At 44.1% G+C, this 20,660-nt stretch overlaps 1 protein-coding gene across 5 annotated transcripts in view; it reads right to left on the minus strand.

The window, feature by feature from the left end:
- Positions 1–379: 379 nt before the first annotated feature.
- The window catches only part of Dyrk1a (dual specificity tyrosine phosphorylation regulated kinase 1A), a 119,271-nt gene continuing 98,990 nt past the window's right edge, over positions 380–20,660 (minus strand). For 4 of the 5 annotated variants that reach the window (XM_032900382.1, XM_032900378.1, XM_032900381.1 and 1 more), the window contains 4 exons: positions 17,854–17,994; positions 10,224–10,530; positions 9,103–9,227; positions 380–3,608 (listed from right to left, as the gene is read on the minus strand). In XM_032900382.1, the coding sequence (XP_032756273.1) occupies positions 2,988–3,608; positions 9,103–9,227; positions 10,224–10,530; positions 17,854–17,994 (1,194 nt within the window). In that variant the 3' untranslated portion in view covers positions 380–2,987. The remainder of the gene's footprint in view (positions 3,609–9,102; positions 9,228–10,223; positions 10,531–17,853; positions 17,995–20,660) is intronic. The other variant, XM_032900379.1, reaches the window with a different exon arrangement.

Raw genomic sequence — 20,660 nt, forward strand, 5'->3', positions numbered from 1 at the left:
CAGAGTTAGGGAGGCAGCATTCAGCTCTGTCCTTCACCCTAACAGGCCAGAGCCTCAGGAGAAGTGCAGGGTTCCCACATGCTCTCAACACGGAGACAGTACCACATGGGAGCAGCAACTGAACATGATAACCACTCACGTAAAGAATCCATTTTAAAAACCAAATCATCTGTTAGACCTCCAATCTTTACTTTCAAAGACACTTGAAGCTGATGCCTCTGCCTCACGGCTTTTCCCTTTACACAGGTCGCTAAATTGTGCCTGCTTGACCTAACAGACCTGAACTGCTTCACTGCACAGGAAGGTTGCTTGTTTGTTTCTTTTTTACTGTTTACATTTTTTCCTTAAGTTAATTTTTAAAAAAGCATAGTAAAGACTCTGAGGACAAATTATTCAACTGTTTATCATACATAAGACCGCATGACTATAATACAAAGGGGGTCTTTTTTCATTTAACGTTACAATATACACAGCAAGTCCGGACTAGATCTTACAATCTGAACACAGGCATTTAGCCTCTCCATGCTGCTCATGTTTACAATGCACAGAAGTCCTGTAACCAAACTGTGTAGTAAAGCACACAAAACTGGACTGCAACATAACACAGTATGCAGAAGCACTGGATTCTGTGGTTTTCTTTATGTAAATATCGGTTTAAAAACTGCTTTCTTTTTTGGTGCTTGCTAAAATGTGGCAACCAGCACGGAAAGAAAAAAGAATGACCTGAGCCACGTGGTGTGGCCTGGGCTCCGCAGCCGCAGACGCTGATCCCTCCCAACAGTGCTGTGCTCAAGAGGCCTCTGTACGCAAACTCTCAGGAACTACCAAGTTCAAAACAATCCACAGGCGTGACATTTAATTACAAAATAAATATGGATTTCCTGATTAACACCCCAAGTGTCTGTGTTTATAGAAACGGGGCTCTCCGGGTCTCCACTGCACTCACAGAGCTTGGGCCTTTCTGTTGTCAAAGTTTACATAAAAAAACCTGCTTTTGCTCAGGAAAAAAAAAAAGTGACCTAGTGAGCCACATGGAGTTAACCAATAAAAAGTAACGTGGCGTTCTGCTGAGTTGCTTCCAACAGGTTATCGGCAGAGGTAGATTACTGCTTCTCTCTAGGCTTCTTTTGATCCTGGACAGGGAAATTACTCTATCTTCATTCTCCCAATTCAACCGCTTCAGAGTATCACACCCTAAGATTGCTCAATTTAAATGTGAATACAAATTTAGCCACTGCCAGACTGTGTTACAGGAAGGCAGCGTAGTCTCCAGACAAGGCCTCTTAGTGCCCGCCTGCTCGCTTCAGGTCACACTAGAGCTCTGCCTTCCTCCTGTTCCTACTGGGGACCTGCCGGGTCAGTCAAGGTCGCAAGTTCAAGTTTACAAGGAAGTTAATCAGGAAACAAGACCAACTGCTGGCTCCACAGCCTCTGGGTCCAGCGTCCCTTTCCCTTCAGAAGCCTGAGCACATTCAGAATGTGACAGACAGGTGGTGTAATCTTGAATTAGATGTCAATCTATTCTGTCCAGTACACAGAGTGCTGTAAGTGGATTGGCTATGGAGTCAACAACAGTTCCAGTTTTGTTTAAGCAATAGTACAGCCATAATTTTCAACTGACATTTAAAAATGGTCTAGGTACACCTTGTGTCAAAGTGCAGAACGGCTACATTATTGGTTACAGACATCTATGTGCTATAAAAACAGCTTTGGTACAATAAATTATCAAAAAAGAAAATAAATTTTTGTAAAATTCACAGCATAATTGTGAGGCAAAAAAGCAGTCACATAAAATTCTGCATTTTAAAATGTTCAGGATGAACAGAAGACGTCTTTGTGCAGAAGAAATGGTGGAGACACCACGTGCCGAGAAAAAGCCAAAGAAAAGGTAAAAGCAGGAAGGGACACAGCTGTAGCTATTTCCGTCAAAGCAAACCACTACCTCTGTGGCCTTCAACCAAGAAGGGAGTCAGCTTTATGACACACGCAAAGTGACCTGGCAATACCTTACAATTAGTGGGTCACAAAAGTCTATTTTAAAAGAAAGGCCTCTTGAATTACCCATTCTCTGTGTTTTCAGCATTAAGGACTGTCTGCAAACGCATGTCCATAAGTGATTGCATCTGAAATGGTGGGCTCTTCTAACTCCGAGTCCAAATCCATAAGGCCAAAGGTTATCCCAAGGACCACCACTCAGACCTCCCCAGGACTGGCCACAACCGACCGACCCGCTGATTGCTTCTCAGTGCGCCTTGGTAAGGAGACCAGTCACGTTCCATCCCATCTTCCTGTGGCCTCTCCAACAGGAGACCACAGGATCCCATGCAATGGCTGCTTTGCTCCTCAGTATGTTCAGACAGGAGAGTCCTGATCCCGCCACTTAGCATGCTTAGTGTGCCTTACAAACGCCAACACAATCGTCCCTTTCACACAGCTGAAGATGATGTTTGTGTGTGCTGGAGGTCCCTCTTCCTTACAGTACTGCATTTCCGTGCCCAAGTGTGTAGAGGACAGAAAAACCCGAATTTCCCACCCCACCCCCAACCCAAAACGAAACAAAAGAAAACAGGGGAAAAGGGGAAAAAATAAAAATGAAAAAACCAAAACACCCTATGGGGCCCTTTATGCAAATTATGTGCAGTGCCTTTTTATTTTAAAATTAGTTGGCAAATGACCAAGACCAACAGCTGAACATTAACTTTTGTTGGATAGAAAGACAAAACCCACTGTGACCGGGAGATGGAAGATAAATGGGGGAGGCAGAAAGAGGACACTCTGAGCTCTCCGTGAAGATGGGTGGACATGGCTCTTAAAAACTTCATTGTCCCTTTGCAATCTTTTCAAGTTAAAAAAGTCAGCTTTGCCCTCTCGTAGCGGTTCAGTGTGTTAATCTCCTTCTGATTCAAGCAGCTTTGCACTTTTGTTTTTGGGAAAAAAACACCACTTCTATAAAAACACACAAGAAACAAACTCAAGTTTCAATGTAGTCACGAGCTAGCTACAGGACTCTGTTGCACACAAACTCCTGTCATGGGAGACTCTTCTCTATCAGCCCCTTGCCTCATCGTCAGATGTCCTTCAGTCATGTAATGTGCAGGACCTGTATTAGCAGAAAATTGGTATGTTGGATGTCCAGCTATGCCAGTCTCTTGGCGGGGATTGGAGTAGACGGTCAAATTAACGTCCATAGCTCCATTCTGTCCAAAGTCCAAGGTGTTAGCAGCCACTGGGCGGTTCTGATAGGCCTGATTGCCTTGATTACCAGTAGAGGAGGAAGATGTCGAGGAAGAAGTTGTTGAGGAAGACAGGGATGTCATGGAGTGGTGACTGTGGCCAACCTCCATAGAATCCTGGGTAGAGGAGCTATTTGTTGGAGAATTGTAGACCCTTGGCCTGGTCCGGTTACCCAAGGCTTGCTGTCCATGGTGGTGGTGGTGGTGATGGTGGTGGTGGTGATGATGGGAACTGTTTCCATGGTGATGATGCAATGCATTCTGCTGAGGGGCTACATGAAAGGTTGTTTCTTGAACAGGATGAGTTTCAACAGTGACTTGTGTAGGAGCTTCAGTGCCTGACCAGCCCAGAGGAGCCGGAAACTGCTGGCGCACCTGTGGGGGTAGCATTGTGACAGGGTTATCAGCTGCTGGCACACCTGAGGGAGCAGCACTGTGACAGGGTTATCAGCACTATTTCCAAGCTTAACCCACGCCTGAGCACAAACACTCACTCACTCACTCACTCATGGGCAGCCCCATGTCCGTCCCTGCCCTTTCCAACCCACTGAGAGGAGCACAATATCCTTCCAAGTCAGCTTGTTCCCTGTCCAAAATCCCTTCAATGCATCCTAGTGTGCATAAAGTCATCCTAAATCCTGACACCATCTTTCTTTCTTTTTTTTTTTTTTTTTTTTTTCCGAACTGGGGACCAACCCCAGGGCCTTGCGCTTCCTAGGCAAGCGCTCTACCACTGAGCTAAATCCCCAACCCCTGACACCATCTTTCAATCTTCCACTGCTGTTTCTCCAATATTTCTTTACTTACGTGAGTTCCAATCAGCCCAGGTCTTCTTCCCACCCCTTGACCTGAACTTATGCTTTCAGGCTTCTGAACTCACTGTTTCCTCCTGGAGAGAATGCTTTCTTTTCTAATCTTTGCTTGGGTTCCGGCTGCCGTCCTAAGTGCATGTGGCAAAGGCTGCTGCCGTGCCGCCCTCGCTGCCTTTCCATATCCCCACTCCATAGTCACTGCACTACACTGCAGATGACTGCACCACACGCTCCAGCCTTCTATGCACTCCCTTAGCCACCAGCAGGACTACAGACTAAGTCTGTCTAGGTCTCACTAAGTCTGTCTGCTGGGTACCATGCCATGGCAACTAACTGGGCCTAGGGGGTGTAGAGTCACAACCTGGTAAGAGACCAGTCATAAATGACACACCAATGACAAATCAACACTTACTTGACTGCTGTACTCACAGAGAGGAAACTCCCCACATTCTCTCAGATGCCCACCTCGGAGACTGTGTGTTTAGTTTACTTCACTCAATATGCCTCAGTCTAACAAACGTCCTCTCAGTCACATGACTCTGGACTGCTGGGGTGACGGTGCTGGGGTTAGCACAGAACTTTACCAACCCCATGCAGGCAATACCTACCTCAGAGGAATACCCCAAGTCTTTCTTTGGTATAGAATCATCACTTGTTGTTTTTATCTGTGTTTTAGTGTGTTTACTATGTCACTGTGAGCTCTGAAAAGGCAAAGGCTGTCTCTACCACCAGTCTCTAGCATAAATTGTTAAAATAAATATTTGATAAAAATTGTACAGAAATGAAACTCCTGAAAATCCAGTAGGGAAAACAAAACTGGCAACAATCTCATAAAAAAAAAATTAAAGGCTGACCATTCTTAATCTACTATGAAATGCTTTAAAAATATAGCAATTACAATTTCAGATTGGAGATACTCAACTGGTAAACCGTGAACAACTGCACCAAAATCTATCGAAACACGCACGGCTCCAATCCATGCTGTCTCAGCTGAGAAATACTTGCTACTGTGACCACACACCACACAAGAGAAGGGTTCTGCTAAGGGGCAGGGCCGACCCCTGCAGCATACCTATGCTCCTAGGCAGAGAGAAGAGACCCATGTGTAGAATACAGAGACTAACTGCACCCGACTGAGCGCTCTCTGACTGACCTGAGTGGACAGCACGCTGCTTCTGAGTTGAACCCATAAGCACGTGGTTAAATTACGACAGCCACTGATACAGTCACAGTGGCTGCACAGAAAGTTATCTGGCAATGAGGATGCCTCCTTCCCAAGTGACTGGTAGGCTGTGTATATGGTACAGACAAAGCTGGACACAGGAAAGAATGGGATGAGATCTCATCCTGTTATTCAGAAGCACACAGTTTTATAAAGATAAAATGGTTCTTCCTTTGTTTGGTATTTTCAGACCATAGTGGATATAGACAATGAAGCCAAGCACAGATAATGGAACTCCAAAGCACACTTTTCCATTACTTTCTTCCTTTACTCTTTGGGGGGAAGTGTAGAAGTCTGTGCACCTACATGCTGCTGGAGATTAATGTAGCCAGGGCACCGTGTGCTCCAGGCAAATGCTCTACCACTATACTCCAAGTTGGCAATTACTTTTAATACTCAACTTACTGAGTTGTCAGATCATACAGAGGACAATCATGACCATAATCCTTGTTACCTCACTCTGACTCAGCAATTTCATTTCCAACTGTTTCTAGGAATTTAGAACACAGACAAAATGTGCATGTGTGACTGGTGTACTTAAAAGTTTTTATTATGATATCAAAAATAGTGAAACTGACTACAGATAAGAGAAATGCCCATGAATAAGCTATGAGCGAAATCACTCATGAAATATTTGAACAATGTAATACTGCAAAGCAGTATAAAATAAAGTTTTACTGTGATATAGGAAGAATACCAATCTACGCCAAGTGAAGAAGGATCTAGGTATAAAACTGTGTATGTATGTGACAGTGTTCATAAAGAGGCTAGTGTGGGGTTGGGGATTTAGCTCAGTGGTAGAGCGCTTACCTAGGAAGCGCAAGGCCCTGGGTTGGTCCCCAGCTCAAAAAAAAGAACAAAAAAAAAAAACAACAAAAAAAAAACAAACAAACAAAAAAAAACAAACAAAAAAAAGAGGCTAGTGTATATAATATACCTGGCGAAGGTGTTTGTGTATAAATATTTTGTCTGCATATAAAATATTACCTGATTAAATACATTATCTGATAATATATAGCTAGGTTTACTTTTCCATAAAGAACATCTTTTCAAAGACATAAAAGTTACAATACTAGTTTGTATTACACTAGCTGACATGAAGAAGAGGGCTTCTCATGAACCACCTCTGTGGTCTCTTTCTTCTTACTACATGACGGTATCAATTATTAAAAGACTGGCCAGCCAGATGGCTCAGCGGGTAAAGGCATTTGCCAACAACCCTGACAGTCTGAGAGTTTAACTCAGATTTCCCTCTGCCCCTGGCAGACATGGAGAGACGACTCCCTCAAGTTGTCCTCTGACATCCGCAAGCATGCTATGGTTCCCATGCAGCCACATACATACACACTCAACATAAATAAACAACTAAAAACAATTGAACTCAAAAAGAAAAGAGTGCTGGGCACAGTGCAGCATGCCCGTGACTCCAGCTTCTTGAAGGCAGGACGACAACGATCACAAGAAGAAACGCCAGCTGGGCTTGCCCAACAGATCAGTGACCTCTGTAAGGTGGGTGGGAACATACAGCTGTGCTATTCTGGGAATGACTATGTATGTTTACAGTACATAGACCATATACACATGAACACACACATGAACGAGGGGAACAAAGGAAGGCCCAAAACACTTTACTAAGTATGAGCTGTGCCACTAAGCCAACGCAGGAAGAATTAGGAAAGCTGGGGAGGGAGACCCACATGGCACATCCCTCAGAGTAAAAGATCTGAGCATTTGAGTGCAGAGGATAAAGAAAGGCCTAGTTAGGGGACAGAGCACAAAGGCATTTCTGTCACAGGAATCTACATGTTAGTTCCAGGTACAAGGGAAACAAGGGCTACATAAAGCAGGGAAACATTCAGACTGGAGTAGCAAAGTTCACATGTCTGCAGAGGTGCCTCAGGCTGACAAGCACTTAGACAGGACACAGGAAAGAGCAGCCGGTCTCCTTCATAGAAAGACAGGGCACACATAGCTCTCATAGTGGAAAGGCTGACTATATATGCATAAAATCAGAAGTCACGCTTCACTAACCCGAAGACTAACTCCCTGGCCCTAAATTTATGACAGCAAATGAGTGAGGTTAGAGCCATTGTTATAAAACAACCGCTAATAGTAGAAGAGGCTTCTTACTGCTAAGACTTGCAGAATGATATTTACAGAAAGCCCAGAGCAACCCAGGGGTCTCAGGAGTTAAGTGCAGTCAGGGGTAAGCAGGAAGCAATGCTTTAAAAATGGTGACTGCGATGACTGACAATAAGGGGTGAGACCAAGAAGGAAGTATGCGAGGTCATCTCAAAGCATAGAAGACAGGAACACCCTCAAAAAGAGACAGCTAAGGGAGGGGGGAACAAAGAAATGGAGAACCAAAGACACTACCAGAAAAAGTAGAGCAATTCAATGCACGTGACTGAGTCAACACTTGCAAACACGGCCAGATGACAATGAAGGCAAGCATGAGAGCACTGAGCTGAGGGCTGCTGAAGACCAGGGGGAAACTCAAGAAACTGTAGGGAGGTGAGGGAGACAAGAACCAGAGGGAAATTGGCTGTATACTAGAAACACAAGGAACCAGAGTTCACGAAGGAAGGAGGGGACATGGGCCTGGCCTTCAACAAGAAGCCCAGTGACAGCGGAGACAGGCAGGCTGTGAGAAAGCAGGTGCACAGGCATCGCCACCACCACAGAATGCCTGTATGACGAGTACCACAGCGGGAGAGTCAGGAAGAGTGTGGAGAAGTTGGAAGCATTTCACAGACAACAGGAAGAAGGGATTCTCTGAGCAATGTTGCCTCTGGTGAATAAGAAGAGTGAGGACAGAACAGTATGATAGTTTATCCACAAGAACCAATCAGCCCAATCACAACAAAGGAATGACCACCAATCTAGCACAGATTTTCCTTACTCTACAAATAACCGACTGTCCTCTCGAACAAAGAATCAAAATGTAGCACAGAGTGCAGGGGGCGTTATCTCATTAAGGTTCTGTGTTCTTGTCTGAACAGTAAACACCTCCTTCCTGTGTTTGAATGCTTGGTCCCCAGCTGGCAGCAAGTGACAGGGGTGAAGCCTCTACTGGAGGAGGCTGGCCTATGGGGCAGGTCTTGAGGCTCTATGGGGTAGGGCTCCAGGCTCTATAGCGCAGCCCCATTTCCTCTTTCTTGCTTGCAGAGGCCTCCTGACCCTGCCACCCTGCTTCCCCTGCCTGCTGTCACGTCTTCCCTGACATAATGTATGATTTCCTTTTGAACTGAGAGCCAGAGTCCACCCTGTCATCCTGACACTGTTTCTACCTGCGACTTTACCATGGCAATGAGATATAGCTAAGATGGCATCTCCACAGTTCTACCCTCCTACATGCTCCACACAAACCTTAACATTACTTTATTATTACACTCATTAATGTCAGTAAGTTTAAAAAGCAAAGCAAATACTTCCAAGGTTAAAAATGCATGACAAACTGATTCAGAAGCAGGATGAGGAATGCTAGAAGCCACGAGAGGCTAACGACAGGGTCCAGACTGCACAGCTCACAGAGTAAACTCATGGTGCACCTAGAGGTCTCAGCACCTACTGAGAGGCAGGGAGCAAACTGCTGACATCCAGAAGCTGCTGTGGCAAATGAGAAGATAAACCTGGGGGAGACACCTGGGAGGACAGTGGCGCGTTTACCCAATGTGTGTTCTCACTTCTAACAAGGAGCGGAGTTTTACTTGCTAAGCAGTGAGGATACTCCATGCCTTTAGAACAAAGGACACACACATAGTCACCCTGACAGCCCATGGCAGCTCATACAGCCAAAGCTAGTGGGATCGAGGCAGGAGCCTGGGATGCTCACCTGGGGACTGTGTGTCTCACAGTCCATGGCCTGGACAGCAGCAGCGAAGTGCCCGCCACTGTGCCGATGCTGGTGCGTCGGATCCGACCTGGCTCTCCCACTGTTGCTCGTTCCCGAGGATCCACCTTTAACATCAAGACACGGAATAACTTGTGAGTTTAAAGCTAATTCTGCTCAAGTTAGTATCTAAGACTGCCGTTACTGTCACTCAGGGTAAAAAGGACATTCAGGTAAGAGTCCTTGCTCTGCAAGTGCTTGGACCTGTGTGTGGGTCTCCAGCATTCATATAAAAACCTGGCCTGAATGAACCCCAGGACTTAGGGAAGGGGGTGCCACTCCCAAGAACTCACTGGCCAGGCAGCCTGGATACAACAGCAGGACTCTGATGCAGTGGGACTCCTATTTCCAAGTAATAAGGAAGACACACAGTGTCATGCCCCTACATGTGACCTTAGGTGTGTACATATGCACACATATGTGCATGTACTACACAGCACATATGCAGATACACAAAACTTTCAAGCTACGGTATTAACTTGAAATATACCACAAAGCTACTGGAATATTAGATGACTTCCTACATCACCTGTTATACAGCCAGGTTCTCCTCAGAAAAGCAAAAATTCAAGGACAGAGTCCATTTAAATGGACATTCAAGTCCATTTACTTGGCTATAAGTAGCTTTGGCAGACAGTGATCACATGCTCATTTAACAGTTAATTTGCTACTAACTATACAGCCGGGCAGGTGTATACAGGGACTGAATTAAGAGACACACACAGAACAGATTAAAGTAAAACAATCCCTTGCTACCCATTTACAAAATTCAAATTCAAACAATTAGTTTATAATAAATACTCTGAAAGAATCCCACATTGGAACTGGGCCTTAAATCCCAGCCTCGGAAGGCAGAGGCAGGAGGATTTCTGTGAGTTCGAGGCCAGAATGGTCTACAAAGGGAGGTCCAGGATAGCCAAGGCTACAGAGAGGAACCCTGGCTCAAAAAACCTAAAGAGAAAGGAAACACCACCACCACCACCCCCACCCCCGCCCCCAGCAAACAGAAAGCCACAAACAGCCCGCTGTGCGCACCCCCACCCCCACCCCACCCCCACGCTGACCTGAGCTGGAGGAGGTGCTGGAGGTGGTGCCTGAAGACTGGGACTGCTCCATGGCAGGGCTGGTGGACACACTGTTACTTGTGTTTGTACCTTCATCAGCTGTTTTCTTGAAAAAACTGTGCTGCAGGGCATAATAAGGTTGAATCCGAGTTTTGGGGTCATAATCAAGCATCCTTAAAATGAGGTCTTTGAACTTCAAGTAGTCAGCTACAGTGTGACCTGACTCCCCAGCACGCCGCCCGCCAGGTCCTCCTGTTTCCACTCCAAGAATATTATGAAGTTTACGGGTTCCTGGTGGTTTGTACTCCTGTAGAGAAGAGAGAACAAAAACTTGTCTCTAAGTTTGGTAGGAGATGTAACATTTATATGATCTACTCCAAATATACAAGGCTTTGTGAAAAAAGACCATTATTGAAATAGCTAGACCCCCGACCCCCAGCCCACTCTGCACCTAACACCCATGCTCAGTACGGTTTTAAGAGCAAAACCAAAGACAAGGACTATCAGAGCGGAGCTCAGCAGCAAGCAGGCGCTGCCCCGCCCTCTGGCCCCGCCCGAAGCCAGGTTTCTAAAGCTGCTTCACTCAGGAGCATGGCTCCTGTTTTCAAGGCTGTGAGACAAGCAAGCAAAGACAGAGCAAGACACAGAAATCCACACATCTCCAACCATGATGGCTTCCACAGAGCAGGGCAGAATGGGTTCTGACCTGCTTCACTCTCTAAGTAATGTGTGTTTTGAGACAGGGTCTTACTGTGTAGTCTTGGTTGACTTGCAGCTCACTACACATAGAACAGGTTAGGTTGAAACTCACGGGGGTCTGCCTGCCTCTGCCTCCCAAATGCTGCAACTGGAATGAAAGTGCCCACCACAATGCCAGGTTTGCTCTGCACCAAAGAACATGCTGCACTGCCTCCCTAAAGGTGGCTCAGTAAAGCTGTGCATGTCACTCAAAGTAGAGGGATCAGTCCACCCAAACCTACTCAGACAGTGAAAAGCTGACTGCTCCTTTTCTTTTACAAAATGGTTCATGAGCTGCTTAACCACAGGATGGCATTTACTGATACTCATCAGTAACAGGGAACAATGTCGTCTTCACCTTTCTACAAACGCTAAGTAGATGCTAAGTGCTGTTTAAAGTCAGGAAACAGGACAAATCACAGTTGTACATGTTCAGCAAGTGTCCTTATACTGACCACATCCCAGCCCCAAAGAGCTGCTATTAGGTTACAAGAGTCCTGTAAGGGGAGAAGGGGCCACCTTGCCAGACCCAAGCAAGGGTAACTCAGCCTTGATCTGACAAGGCATTAACAGCCACACAGGGAAGGCAGCAAAGGCGCTGGAGGACAATGCCTGGGCTGCTAGTGAGCGGCAGTGTGTCCAGAGCTTGAGAGCCTCCTTCAGTTGTAAGCAAACAATGCTTGAAGGAGCCTCCTCAGATGGTAATAAACCTGAGTCACACACTAAACACCCACACTCAGACCTTTCTGACAGTACAAGAGACATGTCTGCTTCTCATGGAAATGACACAAGTCAGCCATTCTCAAATACAGAAAAACTGAAACTTTTTTAAAGGTTTTTTAAAAAAATTACAGAAACAAATAACAGAGTCTATAATTTAGTGGGGAAAATGAGTCAACAATCCGTGCTGACAAATGGCCCGGCGTTTCCCAGGCAGGGAACTAGCAGGCAGGGAACTTTAGTAATAAACGTGTAAGGTATATAGTTTAATAGAAGATAGGCAACACGCGTGAATAAATGGGATTTCAGAAAAGGAGAAACTGTAAAAAATAAGGACAAATATGAATTTTTAAAGTAAAATACTAAGTGGAGACCCTGCTTTACATTTGCGTGTTGTGACCAAGCAGCCCCAGTGTCACTTTCTCCTTTCTTTAGACAGGGTCTCTTACTGGCCTGGAACCCCAGGGTGTCTCCATCTTGCCTGCCCCCAGCCCCCACTGGGATGACAAAAGTACCAAAAGTACATCCTCCATTTAGGTGGATTTTAAGGAGTGGCCCATGACATGTATTTCTCCAGCCTGCTGAACACTTCCAATGCTGGGGAGCCAAGGTGAAAAAAAAAAGTAACCAAAAAACAGAGCAAAAATATTAACCAAATTCAAAACATGAAAGCACGGTAGGTGCTACTGCATGCCCCTCTGAAGCCTGAGGATCTCAGGGCAACACTGAGCATGGCAGAACATCCATCCATGGAACTGGACAACTAGAAGGAAGACTGGTCAGGATAAACATTTGTTAACATCTGAGGTGCTACGAAAGGCACAGTTCACAAACCCAAGGATTTCAACACCCTCTGAGAGTACACACAAAACAAATCAAAGAGCACAAGTGCTTAATAACCAAGTATAAAGATAACCTGTTCAAGCACCCTGAAGGGAAAGGAAAACCACATCACAATAAATAGTGCCAAGAACAAACACTGACTTTCCTCACACTGCACCTAAGAAAGAGGCAGACCATCTTTCTTGGGCGTGCTAATCTAGCACTCTGACCCATGAAGACAGTTTAAGAACAGACAGCGATTAGCCGTATCCCGAGGCAGCAGATGCTCCAATCATAAGCACAAGCTGCGCACGGATACAGGACGGCAGCAAGGGCCCCTCACTCAGTGTGCCTACAGCGCTTCCCTTTCCTTGAGGTAAACAGTCGATGTGTTCTAAGGATTCTAACACATGCAAAAGTGATGTTTACATACAAGCACTCAAGAGCTAGAAGGGAGTTATAACATACAAGGGATAAAGCATAGGTATCTAAGGGCAACCTGACATAAAGAAGCATATTGTGAGACAACACTGAACACTACACACAACTGCGAAGTCAGCTGAGAAAACAAGTCTCCAGAGCACTCAGCAGCTCGAAACTCAACAAGAAGGAGAAACAGACAAACTAAACGAAAGACAAACCTTAAACCCACTGCTCTGAATGAAATAAATATTCACTGTAAAAAGGAGCAGATGTTAAAACAAGTCCTGCCTATACGTTGCATATAAGTCATGCTTGACGAGAAAGGTTTAAAGTTGAGGAGTTTCATGTGTGCAACCATCACGCACGCACACACGCAAATGGTCAGGATAAAAAACCTGCCGGGGCAGGGCACTAACACACATACAGGACATTTCATGACAATATAAGCGTCAGTTCATCAGAAATCACAACAAAACTACCAACAAGGCTTTAAAAACCATGACACAACTAAAGACAACTGCCACATAACTACGGCCTGTAATGGTTCAAAGTGATCTGACCGTGCGTTGAATACTTGGTCCCTAGCATAGCTCAGCCTGGGGAGGCAGAAGAGCCTCCAGGAGGCAGACAGAGCTAAGATGGGGGCAGCGCACTGGGGAGGCCCAGCCCCAGCTGCACACCTGCCTCTGCTTCCTGGTTAGCAAATCCACGAGCAAACAGCCTCAGCTCTAACAGGCAGTGAACTACCTCTGCCTCAAGAACTGAGGTAGTGCTCCTAGACTGTGCACTGAAGAAAAGTCATACCCACGAAGTTGCTTCCTGCCAGGCATTAGTGACAAGAAAAGTAACTAGTACATCACTGAAGGTTAAACTGCCCCTCGGATGCTGACAGAGAAAAGACAGACAGACAGACAGACAGACAGACAGACAGACAGACACAGACACACACACACACACACACACACACACACACACACACACACACACCCCTCTGTTATCAGATACGCATGAAAAGAATCACCAAGACAGAGTCCATTCTAGACTGTAAAACCAGACTCTACATAATTTAAATAAATGAAATCACATTTGGAAAACACAGTGCTATTTAAGTAGAGATGAATTAAGATATCTAGAAAATTCTCAAATATTTTGAAATAACGGAACACGATTCAAGATAATTGTTAAAAAAAAAAAAATACAGGCTACATCAGGAACACCACTACTACATATGAGAATACCACTCTTACCAGATCAGCCTTTCAGTAGCATTTCAGTGCTACATGAAATGCCAGGACCAAGTGTGCTTTTATCACAGATCAGGATAAAATATTGCATGTCTATTAAAAAATCCACTCTTTAATGAGTGGCGGGAGCAAGGGTCACATGACCATCATCTCTGCAGGTGGGGGAAGGCTCACAGAAAGTCTGTGTCACTGCAGCTCCAGCAGGGCTTTGACACGTGAGTGGAGGCGGCTGTAGGACACTAACATGTGCTGCTAGGTTACAGACAGTGCAGGAGGAGTCACACTTGCCGACACAGAAGGTGACTTGGTTTAACAGAAAAGTATGAAATCAGATCCCTACAGACAGGCAGTTGTCAACCAGCGATGTTCAACACTGCCCCTACACATTACGGCAAGCTCACAAACAATGCTAAACACACATGGGCCTGGCAATTCTCAGACACCGTCACTAGAAAAAAGACGAGTGGTGTTCTTTCTAGCCTTAATCAATTAAACTATAATTAGATATAAACAAAAAAGTTCATTGACAGATAATAAATCCCTGTATAGTCAATGAAATACCATGAAGCAGTAAAACAAATTAGGTCCTGGGGTACAAATTAGGTCCCAGATGCTGTTGTATCAATAAATAAATGGGATGCTTGACAGCAGCACCATGGCCTGCACTAGTCAGCTGAGGGGAGGGGCCAAGGGTGGAGTCCCAGATGAAACAAAGAACAGAGCTGGGCAGCGGCAGCAGCAGCTACTCTCTGCTTCCTGACTATAAGGAGAAAGACAGTCACATCTTGGTCCTCCTGCAGCACCTTGCGGACCACAGCGTGCTGCGCCTACAAACTGCAAACCACGAATCCCTTCTTGTCTGTAAGCTGCTTTTGTCAGGTGCCTTGTTGCAGTGAAAAGATAAACATTTGACAGTGGTAACACCAGAGATTACAGTTCTTAAGAAGTGCAGCTGGTGATCACATCCACTTGCAAGAGAAATCAGACAAACAGAACAGAGTAGGAAAGGAAGGCTGAGCTCGTAGAGATACTATCTTGTGTTAGGTAGTGAGTGCAAAGCGAACACATATGTCTGAGTACTTAGTAACGTAGTAGAAATGTTTGAGTAGATTTAGCAGGACTGGCCTTGCTGAACAAAGTACATAATCAGGGCCAGGCTTCAAGGCTAAAGCCACACGACATTCCCGGTGTGTGCTTGTTTGCTATCTATCTATCTATCTATCTATCTATCTATCTATCTATCTATCTATCTATCAATCATCTATCTACCTATCACCTATCTATTAATCTATCTATCTATTATCTATCTATCTCTGCTCCAGCCACCATTTTCTGCCATCTGCTGCCATGCTGTCCCAGTCATTACTGACAAAAATTCTCTGGAAACTTAAACCCAAACTAACCTTCCTTTTAATAAGATGCTTTGGCCATGGTGTTTTTAATCATAACAATAAAAAAATATATATTCCATTAAAACTTTGAATATGAAGGCTAGGAGAGATTTCTCAGCAGTTAAGAGCACTGACTGCTCTTCCAAAGGCTCTGAATTCAATTCTCAGCAACCGCCTGGTAGCTCACAACCATCTGTAATGAGATCTGATACCCCCTTCTGGTGTGTAAAAAAGTAAATATTTTTTTAAAAGCTTTGAATACAGGCTTCTGAAATATGGAAAATTAAAACTTCTAAGAAAATAAACTGCACGGTCAATGACAATGTCTGCATTTTTTTTGTATCTCTGTCCATACAGCAAGATCAGCTAAGTGAAGATTTTTTTTTTTTTGCTGCAAATTTTAGTTTTGCTAAAAGAGAAATGTCAGTCACTAAGCTCAACTACAGGAAATCTCACTGAACTAAAAGTTAATTAATAGGTAGTGAGTATATGCTAAAAGGAAAAAGACCTACTGATTTCTGAAATGCCCCCAATAACCAATAAACAGTAATAATTATAGCTCGATTTGGTTTCCCTCTGAAAAGACAGAGATGTGGAAAACTGACCAGATGAATGTTCATGTAAAAGGAGGGACAACTTAGACTTAAAGACAAAATGGAAACCTACTATTCTACAGAGAGACTTCATAAAGCAGCTCGCATCCCTCAATGCTAATTCAGATTGGCAGACACTACCTGGAACACTAGTGAAGAAACCTGAGGATTTTCCACTGAGCTTTGGTTCAACAGGAAAATGGGCCACGACTGAAAGAGAGACTCAGGGTGTCAGTTAGGTTCCTCAACAGACTATTATCTGCCTAGACTTGGAGAGGGTTGGAGACACCAGTATGCCTCATTTCAATACTGAATCAGTAAGTGTCACAACTTGTACATAGGACTGTAGTCACAGGTATAATTAGGAACTAGAAACTGTGTGGCCTACAATTACAGGGAGTAATGTGGAAGACAAGAAGTTACAAAGCAGGTATTAAGGAGGTAATGACTGTGCATAAGTCTCCGAGAGCTGGGTCATAGCTCACTCACGTGGAGGTTCTTGCCTAGCTAGCACCTCAGCCACACAGCAAGTTTAAAACCAACCTGGGCTACACAAGACTCTGTTACAAAACAAACAAAAAGATCAAAGCAAAACAAGTAGGGTTGAAGAGATGTCTTGATGGTTAAATGCATGTGCTGCTCTCCGAGAGAACCAGAGTTGGGTTTCCAGCATGCATACTGGATAGTTAACATATTACTCCAGTCCCCAGGGAATCCGATGCCCCCTTGTGGTCTCTTCAGGCATGCACATATGTATATACAGACACACACATAACAAATAAATCTTTAGGGAAAAAAAGCAAAACAAGAATCTTTAGACATTAAAAGACTCTACAACTAAGTAAATGTGAATTAAAGCAAAGAAACGGCAACTCCAGTTCCCTGAAATGGTAGCAGCATCACTAAAATACAAGATAAAATAACTAAAGGGAAAAACTCTTAAATATTGAAAATGCATAAGTATAACCATAAGGTAACATATATGCGCCAAAACTCCAATTAAGTTATTTGTATATTCTTTTTACTTAGTAAAGCCCAGACTATACCAGAGGATGTCTGCCAATTACAGAGACATAAAATCAAGATGCAAATTTTGCATCATTTACTCTAATAAATTAATACAATTGGGCGTCTAGAAATAGTCCTTGAATCTATCCCTGCATTAGAAGATGCAAACCTCCTGCTACCTTGGTCACTGAGCAAGGAATCTGAAATCGTCAGAAGACTCTATCATTGACTTATATCCTTAAAAAAGTACCGTGAACTGCTTAAACTTAAAAATCATCTTTTCTACTTAGAAAATCTTACAACTGACTATAATTATAATGTCTGTCCACAGCTGTGGCCTCACTCCCATGTATGAGCTGTGAGGCGTACTGATTCAGTATTTTTTATCCTGGCTTCCTTTATCAGCTGCCTCCAAACACGGGAAGACAGTAGTCTGCTTGTTTTTAGCGAAACCCAAACAACCCTGACCATTAAGCAAACACTGGCTCATGTGCAGTCAGCTCAACTATAATCAACCTTTGAACAAAATCCTTTCTTATAATTGTTAAGTCTAATACAGTTGTCAAGAAAATTCAAAGGAGCTATAAACAAACAGCTCTGATGAGGAAGAGAGAGAGAAAGGGGCAGAGAAGGGGAGGAAGAAAGAGCGAAAGGAAGTCCCCTTCAAGAACAAGTGTGCCCCCACTTTTACCCGTTTTCCATCTTTGGTCTTCTTTAAGCTCCAAGTGCCATCAGGCAACTTCTCAAAGAACTTTCTTGCTTTCGGTGCTTGGTCAAGAATATGAGCAGGTGGGATGCCCAAGACTTCCACTATTTTATTCATCTGATCCACCTGTATTAAAAACAAAAACAAAACCTGTAATTTCAACTGTACATTCGTTCACTTCTGTTTGTCAATTCTTTCCTAGATACAGTGCACATATCCTGTGTAAGGTTCTGTTGTGGACCCTGAGGATGGATATACACTGTGGACCCTGAGGATGGATACACTGTGGACCCTGAGGATGGATACACTGTGACACTGAGGATGGATACACTGTGGACCCTGAGGATGGATACACTGTGACACTGAGGATGGATACATTGTGACACTGAGGATGGATACACTGAGACACTGAGGATGGATACACTGTGGACCCTGAGGATGGATACACTGTGGACCCTGAGGATGGATGCACTGTGGACACTGAGGATGGATACACTGTGGACCCTGAGGATGGATACACTGTGGACCCTGAGGATGGATACACTGTGACACTGAGGATGGATACACTGTGACACTGAGGATGGATACACTGTGGACCCTGAGGATGGATACACTGTGACACTGAGGATGGATACACTGTGGACCCTGAGGATGGATACACTGTGGACCCTGAGGATGGATACACTGTGACACTGAGGATGGATGCACTGTGACACTGAGGATGGATACACTGTGACACTGAGGATGGATACACTGTGACACTGAGGATGGATACACTGTGACACTGAGGATGGATGCACTGTGGACCCTGAGGATGGATGCACTGTGGACCCTGAGGATGGATGCACTGTGGACATTGAAGATATACTAAAACCAACAGATAAAATACATTTTTGCCCTCATATTTTGCACACTCAACAGAAGCGAAGGCAGATAATCAACAAGTAAGAATACAAATCTACGGTGTACCTCAGGATCTCAAATACAACAGAAAACACTGAGAGAGAACAGAAGGATATTTAAGTGTCAGTTTTTGAAGTTTTAAATAACCAATAAAAATATCTTACTAACTTAAACATTAATTAAATTAATGTTTAAGTAAAGACTAGGCTAGAAACCATGCTTACTGACAGAATACAGCAGAGTAAATAGAGGAAGAGCCTGTTTTAGAAGAGGCTAAGTACATAGTCAAGCCTCCTCAAGAAACCAGTTCTGAGCAGGATCAGCCCAGCCCAGCCCAGCCCCTACCTACGGATGCACAACTCCATAGGTGCTCAAATTTCTTATACAAAATTAATATCTGCATATAATTTGTACATATATTCTCACACTTTAGATCTTCTCTGGGTTCCTTATAATTACAAATACTAGAAAAAGTCATTACATTGTACTGTTTAGAAAATCCTTACACAGGGAAAGGGTCAGAATATGTTCAGGACAGGTGAAATTCCCACTATGCTGGACTAGGTTACACCAGTAACAGTTACACCATGGTTCACGTAACCAAAAGGCTGTATCTCAACATCAAGATGTGACTAATCTCAAGTACAACTACACTCAATCAGATATCTGTATTCTACTATTTCACAGATAAATTCTAAAAACAAAAGATTTGCCAGAGAAATTTTTTGACCAATCACTTCTCTACCTATACATATGTAATTCCTTAATTTTAGTTGAATTGAAAGATATTTATTAAAAATATTTTTGGTTGAACTGAAAGATGAAGAACCTGAAGGGGGCAGAGAGACCACAAAAACTGAGTCTCCGCGCATGGAAGATAAGAAGGGCTAGGGAAGGCTGCGCAGGCGGCACAAAGGCTCCATGGAAAGCTGACATGAGAGCAGTCTGCAGTGCCGCCTGGGAGCCAGCACTTCAAGACAAGAAGAACACGTGTAAAGGACCAGGCAGGCAGGGTTGTGGCTGATGTTGGAGCCGCAGAAAGAGTCAGGGGAAGGGTACAGAGGAGGCGAGGCGCTGCAGAGATCCCTACACAAAGGGAAGAGGAGAATGTCAAATGCAAAAGAGGACTTTTGGCTCTGACAACGAGAAAATTGGGAAGTCACTGGATTCTCAGATGATCCTAATATTGTTTAATCCCAAGGAAGTTACCAATTATAAGATACAATTACTTAAATTCAAATAACAAATTTGGAAGCTGCTTCCAACCAGTTCATGAGCTGAAATTAAGTTAAATATAGACAAGAAGATGGCAATGGAGATGGTGTGTATCTGATAGTTATCTGAAAAGTTTGAGACTGAGTTTGAGGACCACTTGAGTCCCAGAGTTGATTGAGGACCAGCTTGGGTAACATGACAAGATCTAAACTTAACAAAAATAAGAACATCCGGTGTTAAGTCATCTGGCCTTTCTTTTTCTCATTTATAACTCAAAATTTAGATTAAGATCCTCAATGATCAACTTCTCTATGAAAAGCAAACAGAGTTCTACAATAAGTAATTTAAGCATAAGCAAGAGCTCCGCTGCCAGCAGGGGTGATCAGTTCCCTTTACTCTTCCAGCTCGGCCTCACCTTCAGAATCCCTCAGGAACAAAGAAGCCTGCAGATGCATGGTCTCTAACCTACAGCTCCAGAATCTTGGTGTATCTCCAACAGCTCAGACAGCTCCTACCAACTGACTGTCCTGGGCACTGCTCTTGAAGTTCTAAATTCCAGTCTCCAGGTTTTAATCAGGTTTCACATCATTGGTCAGGGTGGCCTCACCATTTAGTTAAGCTTTCTGTTATTGTACTTAAACCTGCAAAATGTCTACGAAATGCCACTTTCTGGT

This window comes from Rattus rattus, chromosome 4, assembly GCF_011064425.1.
Source record: "Rattus rattus isolate New Zealand chromosome 4, Rrattus_CSIRO_v1, whole genome shotgun sequence".
NCBI classification, from domain to species: Eukaryota; Metazoa; Chordata; class Mammalia; order Rodentia; family Muridae; genus Rattus; species Rattus rattus.